The 12,831-nt window shown below is 48.0% G+C and overlaps 1 protein-coding gene across 1 annotated transcript in view; it reads left to right on the top strand.

The window, feature by feature from the left end:
• The window catches only part of fbxo3 (F-box protein 3), a 16,772-nt gene extending 10,202 nt beyond the window's left edge, over positions 1-6,570 (top strand). The window contains 6 exon segments of the mRNA XM_056301197.1: positions 554-638; positions 1,115-1,237; positions 1,465-1,580; positions 1,676-1,783; positions 5,704-5,786; positions 6,024-6,570. Coding sequence (XP_056157172.1) covers positions 554-638; positions 1,115-1,237; positions 1,465-1,580; positions 1,676-1,783; positions 5,704-5,786; positions 6,024-6,158 — 650 coding nt within the window. The 3' untranslated portion in view covers positions 6,159-6,570.
• The last annotated feature ends 6,261 nt before the right edge of the window (positions 6,571-12,831 follow it).

Genomic DNA, 12,831 nt, shown 5'->3' with positions numbered 1-12,831 from the left:
GAGCAGGAGGCGAATTTTCGAAATGTGGGATGGCAGGGGAAGGTCATTAATATTCATGAGAGAAGCGCTAACTGATTGGCCGTTGAAATGTGGCCACTCTGATGTTCGAGCGGGAGACATCAGGCCATGAGCGAAGCCGTGACGCCAATCAAACTGACAGGCCGTGCAGCCAATGCAGCTGCGAGGGCACTTAAACATTTCTTTAAAGAATATTCACTCTCTTGCCCGCGTGCCAATGATTACACTGCCGCGTGCCAACATTGGCATGCGTGCCATAGGTTGCCGACCCCGGCTCTATAGTATACTGTATACTCTATACAGTATACTATAGAGTATACAGTATAGTACACTATACTGTGTACTGTATATACTACACTATATATACTGTATAGTGTACAGTATACTGTATAGTATATACAGTATACTTAACAGTATATACTGTACAGTATACTGTATACAGTCTGTATACTGTACAGTGTAAAGTATAGTGAGTAAGTCAGTATGCAGAAGCCTTAATTCAGACATGTGGTGTGTGTACTCTGTGTGTTTCCAGGCTCTAGTTTCTCAGAGTGGTTCATAACCTATGTTAACAACGTTGTAACTGGAGAATACCCTATTATCAGAGACCAAGTCTTCAGGTAACACACACACACACACACACACACACCAACTAAACACTGCCAAACACTAAACTCTAAATAAACACTGCTAAACACCACGAAACACTGCTAAACACCAACTAAACACCACAAAACACTGCCAAACACCAACTAAACACTGCTACACATCAACTAAACACCAACTAAACACTGCCACGCACCAACGTAACACTGCTAAACACCAACTAAACACTGTTAAACATCAACGAAACACTGCCAAACACCAACTAAACACCAACTAACTCTGCCAAACATCAGCAGAGGAACCTGGTGCACCGGTCAGCCTCACTGCACTACACGGAAGTAGATGTTAGATTGAGTTTCACCTGTGACACATTACCACCCTGCTACAGTCCCTCCACACAGGCGATACTCCAGCCAAGTCCAGGCCATGACTAGTGTGTGTGTGTGTGTGTGTGTGTGTGTGTGTGTGTGTGTGTGTGTGTGTGTTACAGGTATGTTCATGATAAGCAGTGTGTGGAGACCACTGGGGACATCACAGTGTCTGTCTCCACCTCCTTCCTGCCGGAGGTCTCGTCTGTTCATCCACCTCACTTCTTCTTCACCTACCGCATCAGGTCATATATCTGTCCATCTATCTATCTATCTATCTGTCTGTCGTTTTCTGTCTTTTCTAACTCTGTCCATAACTGTCTGTCACTTTTATTGACAGATATTAATCCAAAAAATGTCAAGTAGAATATGGTTAAATCTTTCACATCCACAGAAATGGAAAGTAATTAAATTTGTATTTCTTCTGAGGGATCTGTTTTATTTAAATTATTATATTTGTTTGTCTATTCAGAATAGAGATGTCTAGTGATGCTCTTCCTGAGGCAGCCTGTCAGTTGGACAGCCGCTACTGGAAAATCACGAATGCCAATGGAAACATAGAGGAGGTCCGAGGGCCCGGGGTGGTCGGTATGTGCTGCTCCACACACCTGAAACCACATGAGCACAGTCACACAACAGCACTTACTTGTGTGTGTGTGTGTGTGTGTGTGTGTGTCACACAGGTGAGTTTCCAGTAATGATTCCAGGTAAAATACATGAGTACGCCAGCTGCACCACCTTCTCCACCACCTCAAAGTTTATGGAAGGCTACTACACCTTCCACAGACTGGGTACCTATTTATATTATCTATCTATCTGTCTATCTATCTATCTATCTATCTATCTATCTATCTATCTATCTATCTCTCTATTTATATTATATATATCTATATTATCTATCTATATTATGTATAATATCTATATTATCTATCTACACTCACTGGCCACTTTATTAGGTACACCTTGCTAGTACCGGGTTGGACCCCCTTTTGCCTTCAGAACTGCCTTAATCCTTCGTGGCATAGATTCAACAAGGTACTGGAAACATTCCTCAGAGAGTTTGGTCCATATTGACATGATAGCGTCACGCAGTTGCTGCAGATTTGTCGGCTCCACATCCATGATGCGAATCTCCCGGTCCACCACATCCCAAAGGTGCTCTATTGGATTGAGATCTGGTGACTGTGGAGGCCATTTGAGTACAGTGAACTCATTGTCATGTTCAAGAAACCAGTCTGAGATGATTCGAGCTTTATGACATGGCGCGTTATCCAGCAGGAAGTAGCCATCAGAAGATGGGAACACTGTGGTCATAAAGGGATGGACATGGTCAGCAACAATACTCAGGTAGGCTGTGGCGTTGACACGATGCTCAATTGGTACTAAGGGGCCCAAAGTGTGCCAAGAAAATATCCCCCACACCATTACACCACCACCACCACCAGCCTGAACCGTTGCTACAAGGCAGGATGGATCCATGCTTTCATGTTGTTGACGCCAAATTCTGACCCTACCATCCGAATGTCGCAGCAGAAATCGAGACTCATCAGACCAGGCAACGTTTTTCCAATCTTCTATTGTCCAATTTTGGTGAGCCTGTGTGAATTGTAGCCTCAGTTTCCTGTTCTTAGCTGACAGGAGTGGCACCCGGTGTGGTCTTCTGCTGCTGTAGCCCATCTGCCTCAAGGTTCGACGTGTTGTGCGTTCAGAGATGCTCTTCTGCATACCTCGGTTGTAATGAGTGATTATTTGAGTTACTGTTGCCTTTCTATCAGCTGGAACCAGTCTGGCCATTCTCCTCTGACCTCTGGCATCAACAAGGCATTTTCGCCCACAGAACTGCTGCTCACTGGATATTTTCTCTTTTTCGGACCATTCTCTGTAAACCCTAGAGATGGTTGTGCGTGAAAATCCCAGTAGATCAGCAGTTTCTGAAATACTCAGACCAGCCCGTCTGGCACCAACAACCATGCCACGTTGAAAGTTACTTAAATCACCTTTCTTCCCCATTCTGATGCTCGGTTTGAACTGCAGCAGATCGTCTTGACCATGTCTACATGCCTAAATGCATTGAGTTGCTGCCGTGTGATTGGCTGATTAGAAATTTGCGTTAACGAGCAGTTGGACAGGTGTGCCTAATAAAGTGGCCGGTGAGTGTATATTATCTATCTATTTTATATATATATATGTATACATATATATGTATCTTATCTATTTGTCTATTATATATATTATCTATCTGTCTATATATATATCTTATCTATCAATCTCTATATTATGTATCTATATTTTCTATATATTATCTATCTATCTATATATATATCCAGCTATCTATCTATATTATCTATATATATGTATGTGTGTGTGTGTATATATATATTAGTGCTGTCAAACGATTAAAATGTTTAATCAGATTAATCACAGGGCTGCTGTGGATTAATTTCGATTAATCACAATTAAATATCTTTCATTTTTAATCTATTTTAATGGCGTTTCATTTGGCATTAGCAAACAGACTCAAGAAAGAAGGGAATATATATGCACTTAACATGTTTATTAAACACCTTTAACAGTTTGTGTTGACAAAAAGCTTGGTTGACTCTCTTTTTCAAAACCAACATTTCTCCACATGAATGTGGCCCTGTTCGTCCTGTTCCAGCCAGCCAGCTACTAATCCAGACTAACTTGTCCCCATTGTCCGAGAGGAGAGCTGCGCGCTTCTTAGTTACCATGTTGCCTGCAACTGGGAACGTGTCTCACGCGGAACAGCGTGAGACACGTTCCAACGTGAGGCTGGTTTGTCGCAAGCTGGGCGACGCGTCAGTCGGCCGAAGTGCTGGCAGAATCCCCGACTAACGGATGCTTCGCATTAATGTGGTGTTTTAAGCTGGAAGCGCTGCGGTGGAGAGCAAGCTCCTTCCTGCAGAGTGGTGTGCGCAATACTTTAAGTTGGTCTACTCTTCCGTCCTGTTTGTTTTGTTTTCAAATTTCCCACCGAGAGGGCCACGTGCTGTTTAGCGTCCTCCATACTTCCTTATCGAGTCGGTTGGTTCTGTCACTACCGGATCAACTGCCCATTTGCGCATGCGCGGCGGTATGTGTGACGGTAACGCTACTTGGACAAACTGCCCGAAATGCGTTGCAAGAGACGTTTCAGGGATTTTGAGTCGTTCTGCGGCCCAGATGGGTTAATAGCGTTATAATTTTTAATCAGATTAATCATCATGATGGAGTAATCCGCGTTAACGCGTCAATTTTGACAGCCCTAATATATATATATATAGATAGAAATATATATCTATATATATAGATATATAGAGATAGATATGTAGGACATTTTTTTTAATACATATTTAAAAAAACAATTTCCCTACATCTATATTGATATTCCACTCCTCATTTGTTGAGCACCCTTATCAACACCATTGATGGTTTCTGAAGAAACCCCCCCCCAAAAAAGCTATATTTATTTATTTATTTATTTATTTTACATATCTGCATACCTGTCAACTGTATTATGTACACATGTGTCAGGAACACTTTATTTGTCATTTCATAATGACACAAAACATCGTTTCCTGCAGCCCACAGCAGTGCAACACAACGACAAAACACATCCAAAAACTACAAGAACACAAAAATGCAAACTAACACATTTATCTAAAATAAACAAAATAGAAAAAAAATCACGGTCCAGGAGAACGAACGCCAGCCAGGACGACTGTCAGAACTGCCGGTCTGCGTGGGCTAGCGGTTAGCTTAGCCCGCCCCGCTTCCGCGTCCCGTGAGACCGCCCTCGGTGTTTCCTCTTCGGGCGCAGCTCCGGTCACGGTGGTCCTTGGGCCCACGGTGGTCCTTGGGCCCACGGTGGTCCTTGGGCCCACGGTGGTCCTTGGGCCCACGGTGGTCCTTGGGCCCACGGGCCGCGGCAGATCAAGCTCCCTCAGCCGATCCGACGCCGGCTCTCCCAGCCAGACACCTTCGACACACCTCCCCGCACCCCACGCGACGGCCCTAAACACGCAGTCAAGGCTGGGCGAGGCCGCCGCCACCGCCGCCGGACCGCCCTCGGTGTTGTGGGAGCTGCCGGTCTGCGTGGACTAGCGGTTAGCTTAGCCTGCCCCGCTTCCACGTTCTGCCAGACGTAAAAAGTACAAGTCTCAGAAGCAAAAAAACCTGAATAAAAAGTCCCAAACCCACAATATTGCGAAACATGTTTTGGCGTCGTCAAGGTAACGTACTGATATGTTGCAAAGTGCCGTCCCATTCCTATCCAAACGGTTGGAGCCTTCCTGCGTCTCACAGCTGTGACTGGGTCAGAGAGGTGGGTGGGGGTCGGGCGGTTCGGGGGTTCAGGCGGAGGTTGGGACCGAGTCGGTGAGTTTTAGGGTGCAGTGGAGCGTTGGATTAGATCATCGCTAGAAATGCAGAGGCCCTCTGACAGGCAGGGCTGAGGCTGCCCCGGTTCATGTTCCCGAGTTTATTTCCTTCCTTCCTTCCTTTGGAAGACCAAACACAAGTCCGTGAGCCCAGACATCAGAATCAGAATACTCTATTCATGCCTTCGTCTGCACTCCTCTAAAAGTTCTGCTTATGACGTGAAGCACCGCTGACTTGGACCTTTTTGAGAGTTCGGTAATTAGAAAATGGGTGTCAAATTGTTTTTGATGATGGGTTGACAAATGACTTCATTTCATCTTTTGTTGTCCAGCCAACAAGCAGGAAGTGTTCCACGTGGTCATTCCTCGGTTCCACATGGTGTGTCCTCCTTTCAAAGAGTCGCTGGTACGACAGGTGAGTCTGGCCCCCTGCATGCCGGTCTCTTTCTCGGTCTGGGCTCATGTGAATATGGCATTTGCAAAGACCATGTGATGAATGTGAAGCTGAAGTGCTGACTGACGTCTTGCACGTCAGGGGTCTTCATCTATACCTGGAGGGGTTTCTGGAGGCTCGTATTTCACATTGGCTGCAGTACATTCCCAGCTATCTTATAATGATGCTTTATTGTTGTGTCTTTGACTCCTCCCACAGCAGGGATCAGCCAATGATGTGTCCCGCTTCAACGACGATTATTCTGAAGGTGATGAAGATGACGATGAAGTTGACGATCTAAGAGCGATCAACATGGGGGCTGCTGAGGGTGGACGATGCCCTCGACATGTTTGACCCCTGACCTCCAGCAGGTTGTCCTGCCTCTATGAATTACAGCCTCGGTGACCAATAAGAGACCCGGTTCCGACTTAGCCACACCCTTTCTTCCTTGTTCATATTGTTGTCCGGGACACCAAGTTGTAGTGTCCTTCAGAAAGCCGAGGGTCGCCGAGGGGTCGTCTGCATCTTCATGCTAAGTGAAAAAGTTAACCAGAACATGTGACTGGACATACGGAGCAGACGGCAAACGGGATTGGACTGTGTCAGTACTGGGCCTCAGTGTACTCTGCTTAATGAGTTGGATAAAGTATTTACAGTAATTGATAAGGTATTTAAAACTTGCCTGCTGGCTGAAGTTTTTCTTTTGAGTCTGTTGTGTTCACAGCTCTGTGTGTGTGTGTGTGTGTGTGTGCGCGCACATATATATATATAATATATATATATATATATATATATTATTGCGCACTCTCGCTACCGTTGAGTGTTTGATTTAAATTCTCTGGATGTGATCCGTATTTACTGCCGGCTAGCTAAAGCATTTACAGCCAGTTAAATGTTGTTTAACATTTGCGAGGTTCCCGCTGTCACCGTCCTATCCGTGTTTTCCTCCAGAACAGGAAACCGGAAGTAGGTTTGGGGTTCAGTATTTTGATCATGTTTTGTATTCTGATAGCTTTATCTGTTCCTATAAAGACGAGACTGCACGTACAGCTGAGTCGTTTCCTCTGCAAGGAACACGTGTTGTCGTCACACCTCGGATCAGATACAGACACACAACTCTCAGAATCCTGCACTCGGCATCAGGAGTCCCCCTCCGTGTCTGAGGGCTTCCCCGCCACGGACCCTGCTCCCCGTGGGCCATCCGGGCTTTCTAGCTGATATTACACCAAACACCAGAAGTCTTGACGGTTGCTGTTGCCCACCGGCTTCACAAACTGCTTCGCACGGCTGAGATTCAGATGAGACGGAGGAGGGATGGAGAGGTGAAGTCCAAGTCAGAGGAGGAAGAAAACGTGACGTGTTGCTGTTGGACGTGCGGAGACTGCTGAGCCAGCGGCCGGACGGCCACGCAGCCGCTGGTCTGGCGGGAGGACTCGTCTCCCGGCGGGTGGAGACACGTGGCGTTTCAGAGACCTGCCAGGCAGTGTCGGGGGAAAGGGGTTTCTTCTTAAACAATCGTGAATAACGATACAAGCCGTGGTTCTTTCGCCTCACTTTAGAGATGGGAGTGTGTGTCCGACTACGGCTGGATTTGACGAAGCAGCAATAATTATCAACGCTGTCTTTGGGTGGGGGACGGAGTCCGCTTGTGGTCATCACATGAATGAGTCTGTGTGTGTGTGTGTGTGTGTGTGTGGGGGGGGGGGGAGACAGCAGTGGTTCGGCCTGGATTGGCTTTGTCACGGAAGTGGCGAGGCGTCTCCTTCGAGACTGCGGGCTGGAGAGATGCAGTTGGTGAACGCATACACGAGGGTGGGTGTTTGAGCTAGAATAGGGAGCGATTGGCCACTAAATTGGGAGAAAAAGGGAAAAATCTGAAATAAATTTAAGAAAAAAAAAACAGCGATATGAGTGTGTGTTAGTCTGTCTTTTTGAAAAGGTCTGTTTTGTCCTCAGTGGCTTTATCTGAGTTCTGTTTGATTATGAACACTTTCTGCCATAAACAGCCTAAGAAGAAGAAACTGAATAAAATCTATTTTTAGTATAATAACTTCCTGTTTCCAGTGAGAGGTCATATGTTTGCAGTGAGAGGTCATATGTTTGCAGTGAGAGGTCATATGTTTGCAGTGAGAGGTCATATGTTTGCAATGAGAGGTCATGTGTTTCCAGTGAGAGGTCATATGTTTCCAGTGAGAGGTCATGTGTTTGCAGTGAGAGGTCATATGTTTGCAGTGAGAGGTCATGTGTTTCCAGTGAGAGGTCATATGTTTCCAGTGAGAGGTCATGTTTCCAGTGAGAGGTCATATGTTTGCAGTGAGAAGTCATGTTTCCAGTGAGAGGTCACATGTTTCCAGTGAGAGGTCATATGTTTCCAGTTAGAGGTCATATGTTTGCAGTGAGAGGTCATATGTTTGGAGCGAGAGGTCATATGTTTCCAGTGAGAGGTCATATGTTTGCAGTGAGAGGTCATATGTTTCCAGTGAGAGGTCATATGTTTCGTTTCCAGTGAGAAATCATATGTTTCCAGTGAGAGGTCATATGTTTCCAGTTAGAGGTCATATGTTTCCAGTGAGAGGTCATATGTTTCCAGTGAGAGGTCATATGTTTGCAGTGAGAAGTCATGTTTCCAGTTAGAGGTCATATGTTTCCAGTGAGAGGTCATATGTTTCCAGTTAGAGGTCATATGTTTCCAGTGAGAGGTCATATGTTTCCAGTTAGAGGTCATATGTTTCCAGTGAGATGTCATGTTTGCAGTGAGAGGTCATATGTTTGCAGTGAGAAGTCATGTTTCCAGTTAGAGGTCATATGTTTCCAGTGAGAGGTCATATGTTTCCAGTTAGAGGTCATACGAACAGGGCTTTGTTTTCTGCTTCAGTGATGTGGGTTGTTTTTTATGTTTGGGTAAATAAACGACAAATACTTCCTTCACCCTGTCTGATAACAGATGTCATTTCTAAAAAAACAGCAACTATTTATGTCTTTTTTTGTCAAATACATGTTAATCAGCCATGTCGGTTTGGTGCCTTGCTTTTTCACGGTGGGAGGAAACGTGTGTGTAATGACCCGGACTCTAAACGGGCGTGAATGTGAACAAGTGATATTCAAAACCAGTCGAGTTTTACAGTAAGACTATAGTTGTGACAAAAATTAAACCAACGAGAAAATCCCAAAGTGTCATACGTCCAGACAGCCACTAGATGGAGCAAGTGGTCTTCAAAACCCGATGAGCCGGAAGCGCTGCAGTGGAGGAGGAAGAGAGGAAGCGAAAGGGCTGAAAATAAGATGTTTAACAGTTGAACTGAGAGGCGCCTTCATCCACTGTCTGTACATTGTTTTTACACACGCCTGTTTCCGGTCAGACGGATGAATAAATACCCGCGGCATTGCTCATGGCGTCTTTCATCCGGGGTCAGCAGGGAGGACGAGACTTGCTGCCCACACGAGCCGCTGCAGCAGCTGATGGAGGAGCAGAGTGTTGACCGTGTGTGCGGGTGGGTGGGTGGGTGTATGTGTGTGTGGGTGGGTGGGTGATTGAACCTTTGCTCTGGCAGCTGTTTGTGTGATTTCGACACACACTGAGACGACACGGACACAACGCTCACGGCCCCAAACAAGTCCGCCTGCAGAAGTAACGCTTTCTGTTACGCCTGCTCTCATGATACCAGCGGCCGTAGTATCAGCAGTAGTACCAGCGGTAGTACCAGCAGTAGTACCAGCAGTAGTACCAGCGGTAGTACCAGCGGTAGTATCAGCATTAGTATCAGCAGTAGTATCAGCAGTAGTATCAGCGGTAGTATCAGCAGTAGTACCAGCAGTAGTATCAGCAGTAGTATCAGCGGTAGTATCAGCAGTAGTACCAGTGGTAGTACCAGCAGTAGTATCAGCAGTAGTACCAGCAGTAGTATCAGTGGTAGTACCAGCAGTAGTACCAGCGGTAGTATCAGCGGTAGTACCAGCGGTAGTATCAGCAGTAGTATCAGCGGTAGTACCAGCGGTAGTATCAGCAGTAGTATCAGCGGTAGTACCAGCGGTAGTACCAGCAGTAGTACCAGCGGCAGTACCAGCAGTAGTACCAGCGGTAGTACCAGCAGTAGTATCAGCGGTAGTACCAGCAGTAGTACCAGCGGTAGTATCAGTGGTAGTACCAGCAGTAGTACCAGCAGTAGTATCAGCAGTAGTATCAGCAGTAGTATCAGCGGTAGTACCAGCGGTAGTATCAGCGGTAGTACCAGCAGTAGTACCAGCGGCAGTATCAGCAGCTGTACCAGCAGTAGTATCAGCGGTAGTACCAGCGGTAGTATCAGCAGTAGTACCAGCGGTAGTACCAGCGGTAGTACCAGCAGTAGTATCAGCGGTAGTATCAGCAGTAGTACCAGCGGCAGTATCAGCAGCTGTACCAGCAGTAGTATCAGCAGTAGTATCAGCAGTAGTATCAGCAGTAGTACCAGCAGTAGTATCAGCAGTAGTACCAGCAGTAGTACCAGCGGTAGTATCAGCGGTAGTACCAGCGGCAGTACCAGCAGTAGTACCAGCGGCAGTACCAGCAGCAGTACCAGCAGCAGTAGTACCAGCGGTAGTATCAGCAGTAGTACCAGTAGTACCAGCAGTATCAGCTGTAGTATCAGAAGTAGTACCAGCGGTAGTACCAGCAGTAGTACCAGCGGTAGTATCAGCGGTAGTATCAGCAGTAGTACCAGCGGTAGTACCAGCAGCAGTAGTACCAGCAGCAGTACCAGTAGTATCAGCAGTAGTACCAGCAGTATCAGCAGTAGTATCAGCAGTAGTACCAGCAGCTGTACCAGCGGCAGTACCAGCAGTTGTACCAGCGGCACTACCAGCAGTAGTATCAGCAGCAGTAGTACCAGCGGTAGTACCAGCGGCAGTATCAGCAGTAGTACCAGCGGCAGTATCAGCAGTAGTACCAGCAGCAGTAATACTAGCGGTAGTACCAGCAGCAGTAGTACCAGCGGCAGTACCAGCGGCAGTGTCAGCAGTAGTACCAGCGGCAGTATCAGCAGTAGTACCAGCGGCAGTATCAGCAGTAGTATCAGCAGTAGTACCAGCAGTAGCACCAGCGGTAGTATCAGCGGTAGTACCAGCGGCAGTATCAGCAGCAGTACCAGCAGTAGTATCAGCAGTAGTACCAGCAGTAGTACCAGCGGTAGTACCAGCAGTAGTATCAGCAGTAGTACCAGCAGTAGTACCAGCGGCAGTATCAGCAGTAGTACCAGCAGTAGTACCAGCGGTAGTATCAGCGGCAGTATCAGCAGTAGTACCAGCAGTAGTACCAGCGGTAGTACCAGCGGCAGTATCAGCAGTAGTACCAGCGGCAGTATCAGCAGTAGTACCAGCAGTAGTACCAGCGGTAGTATCAGCGGTAGTACCAGCGGCAGTATCAGCAGCAGTATCAGCAGTAGTGGGCTAGTCATGGAAATACTAGAGGTCTAGTTATAGTACTGGTGGTAGTAATGGTTGTAGTACCGGTGGTAGCGCAGTTGCAGTAGTAGTATTCGTGGTAGTAGTGCCCACGTCAGTTTACGCAGCGTTTTGAGATTCTCTGCTGAAAGTGCACCATCATGTAATTAGTAGTACTGACTTGAAGGGGGAGGGTGGTGGGAGGGTGGTGGGTGGGTGGGTGGTTTTCGTGTCTGAACCCCCCCGAAACCCCACGGCCCGTCTGAAATGGCACCAATAATTATTTAGTTATCGTTTTGATTATTGTCACCACCCCTCTACAAATAAAATCGCAGGCTTTTGATTGGCTCAGGGGTCTGACGAGTCAGCTAAGCAACCTGCCACTGGTTATGCTAGCTAAATGGTCGATCTATAGTTTGCTTTTCAAAAGCAATGGAGCCGCCGAAAGCTGCCTGTAAATCAGGCAAGAGCAGTCAAGTTAATATTCGTAAAATCAGTGATTTTTTTGTTTCAACGTGTCCCGACTCAAAAAAGAAAAACAAGAACATTACAGATGATCTGGTCACTAAGGTTACCAATTTCCCGGACCAAGTGTTAGCAGATCCACTGCCCTCCTCCTCGGAGACGGAGCCAGAGTTAGCAGACCCGCCGCCGTCCTCTACCTCGGAAACGGAGCCAGAGTTAGCAGACCCGCCGCCGTCCTCTACCTCGGAAACGGAGCCAGAGTTAGCAGACCCGCCCGCCGTCCTCTACCTCGGAAACGGAGCCAGAGTTAGCAGACCCGCCGCCGTCCTCTACCTCGGAAACGGAGCCAGAGTTAGCAGACCCACCCGCCGTCCTCTACCTCGGAGACGGAGCCAGAGTTAGCAGACCCACCCGCCGTCCTCTACCTCGGAGACGGAGCCAGAGTTAGCAGACCCGCCGCCGTCCTCTACCTCGGAAACGGAGCCAGAGTTAGCAGACCCACCCGCCGTCCTCTACCTCGGAGACGGAGCCAGAGTTAGCAGACCCGCCGCCGTCCTCTACCTCGGAGACGGAGCCAGAGTTAGCAGACCCACCCGCCGTCCTCTACCTCGGAAACGGAGCCAGAGTTAGCAGACCCACCCGCCGTCCTCTACCTCGGAGACGGAGCCAGAGTTAGCAGACCCACCCGCCGTCCTCTACCTCGGACACGGAGCCAGAGTTAGCAGACCCACCCGCCGTCCTCTACCTCGGACACGGAGCCAGAGTTAGCAGACCCACCCGCCGTCCTCTACCTCGGACACGGAGCCAGAGTTAGCAGACCCGCCGTCCTCTACCTCGGAGACGGAGCCAGAGTTAGCAGACTCACCGTCCTCTACCTCGGACACGGAGCCAGAGTTAGCAGACCCACCCGCCGTCCTCTACCTCGGAAACGGAGCCAGAGTTAGCAGACCCGCTGTCCTCTACCTCGGAGACGGAGCCAGAGTTAGCAGACCCACCCGCCGTCCTCTACCTCGGACACGGAGCCAGAGTTAGCAGACCCGCCGTCCTCTACCTCGGAGACGGAGCCAGAGTTAGCAGACCCGCCGTCCTCTACCTCGGACACGGAGCCAGAGTTAGCAGACCCACCCGCCGTCCTCTACCTCGGAAA

Source organism: Lampris incognitus, chromosome 21, assembly GCF_029633865.1.
Source record: "Lampris incognitus isolate fLamInc1 chromosome 21, fLamInc1.hap2, whole genome shotgun sequence".
Taxonomy (NCBI): Eukaryota; Metazoa; Chordata; class Actinopteri; order Lampriformes; family Lampridae; genus Lampris; species Lampris incognitus.
Note: the sequence above shows the minus strand (reverse complement) of the source record. Positions and strands in the feature narration are given on the sequence as shown.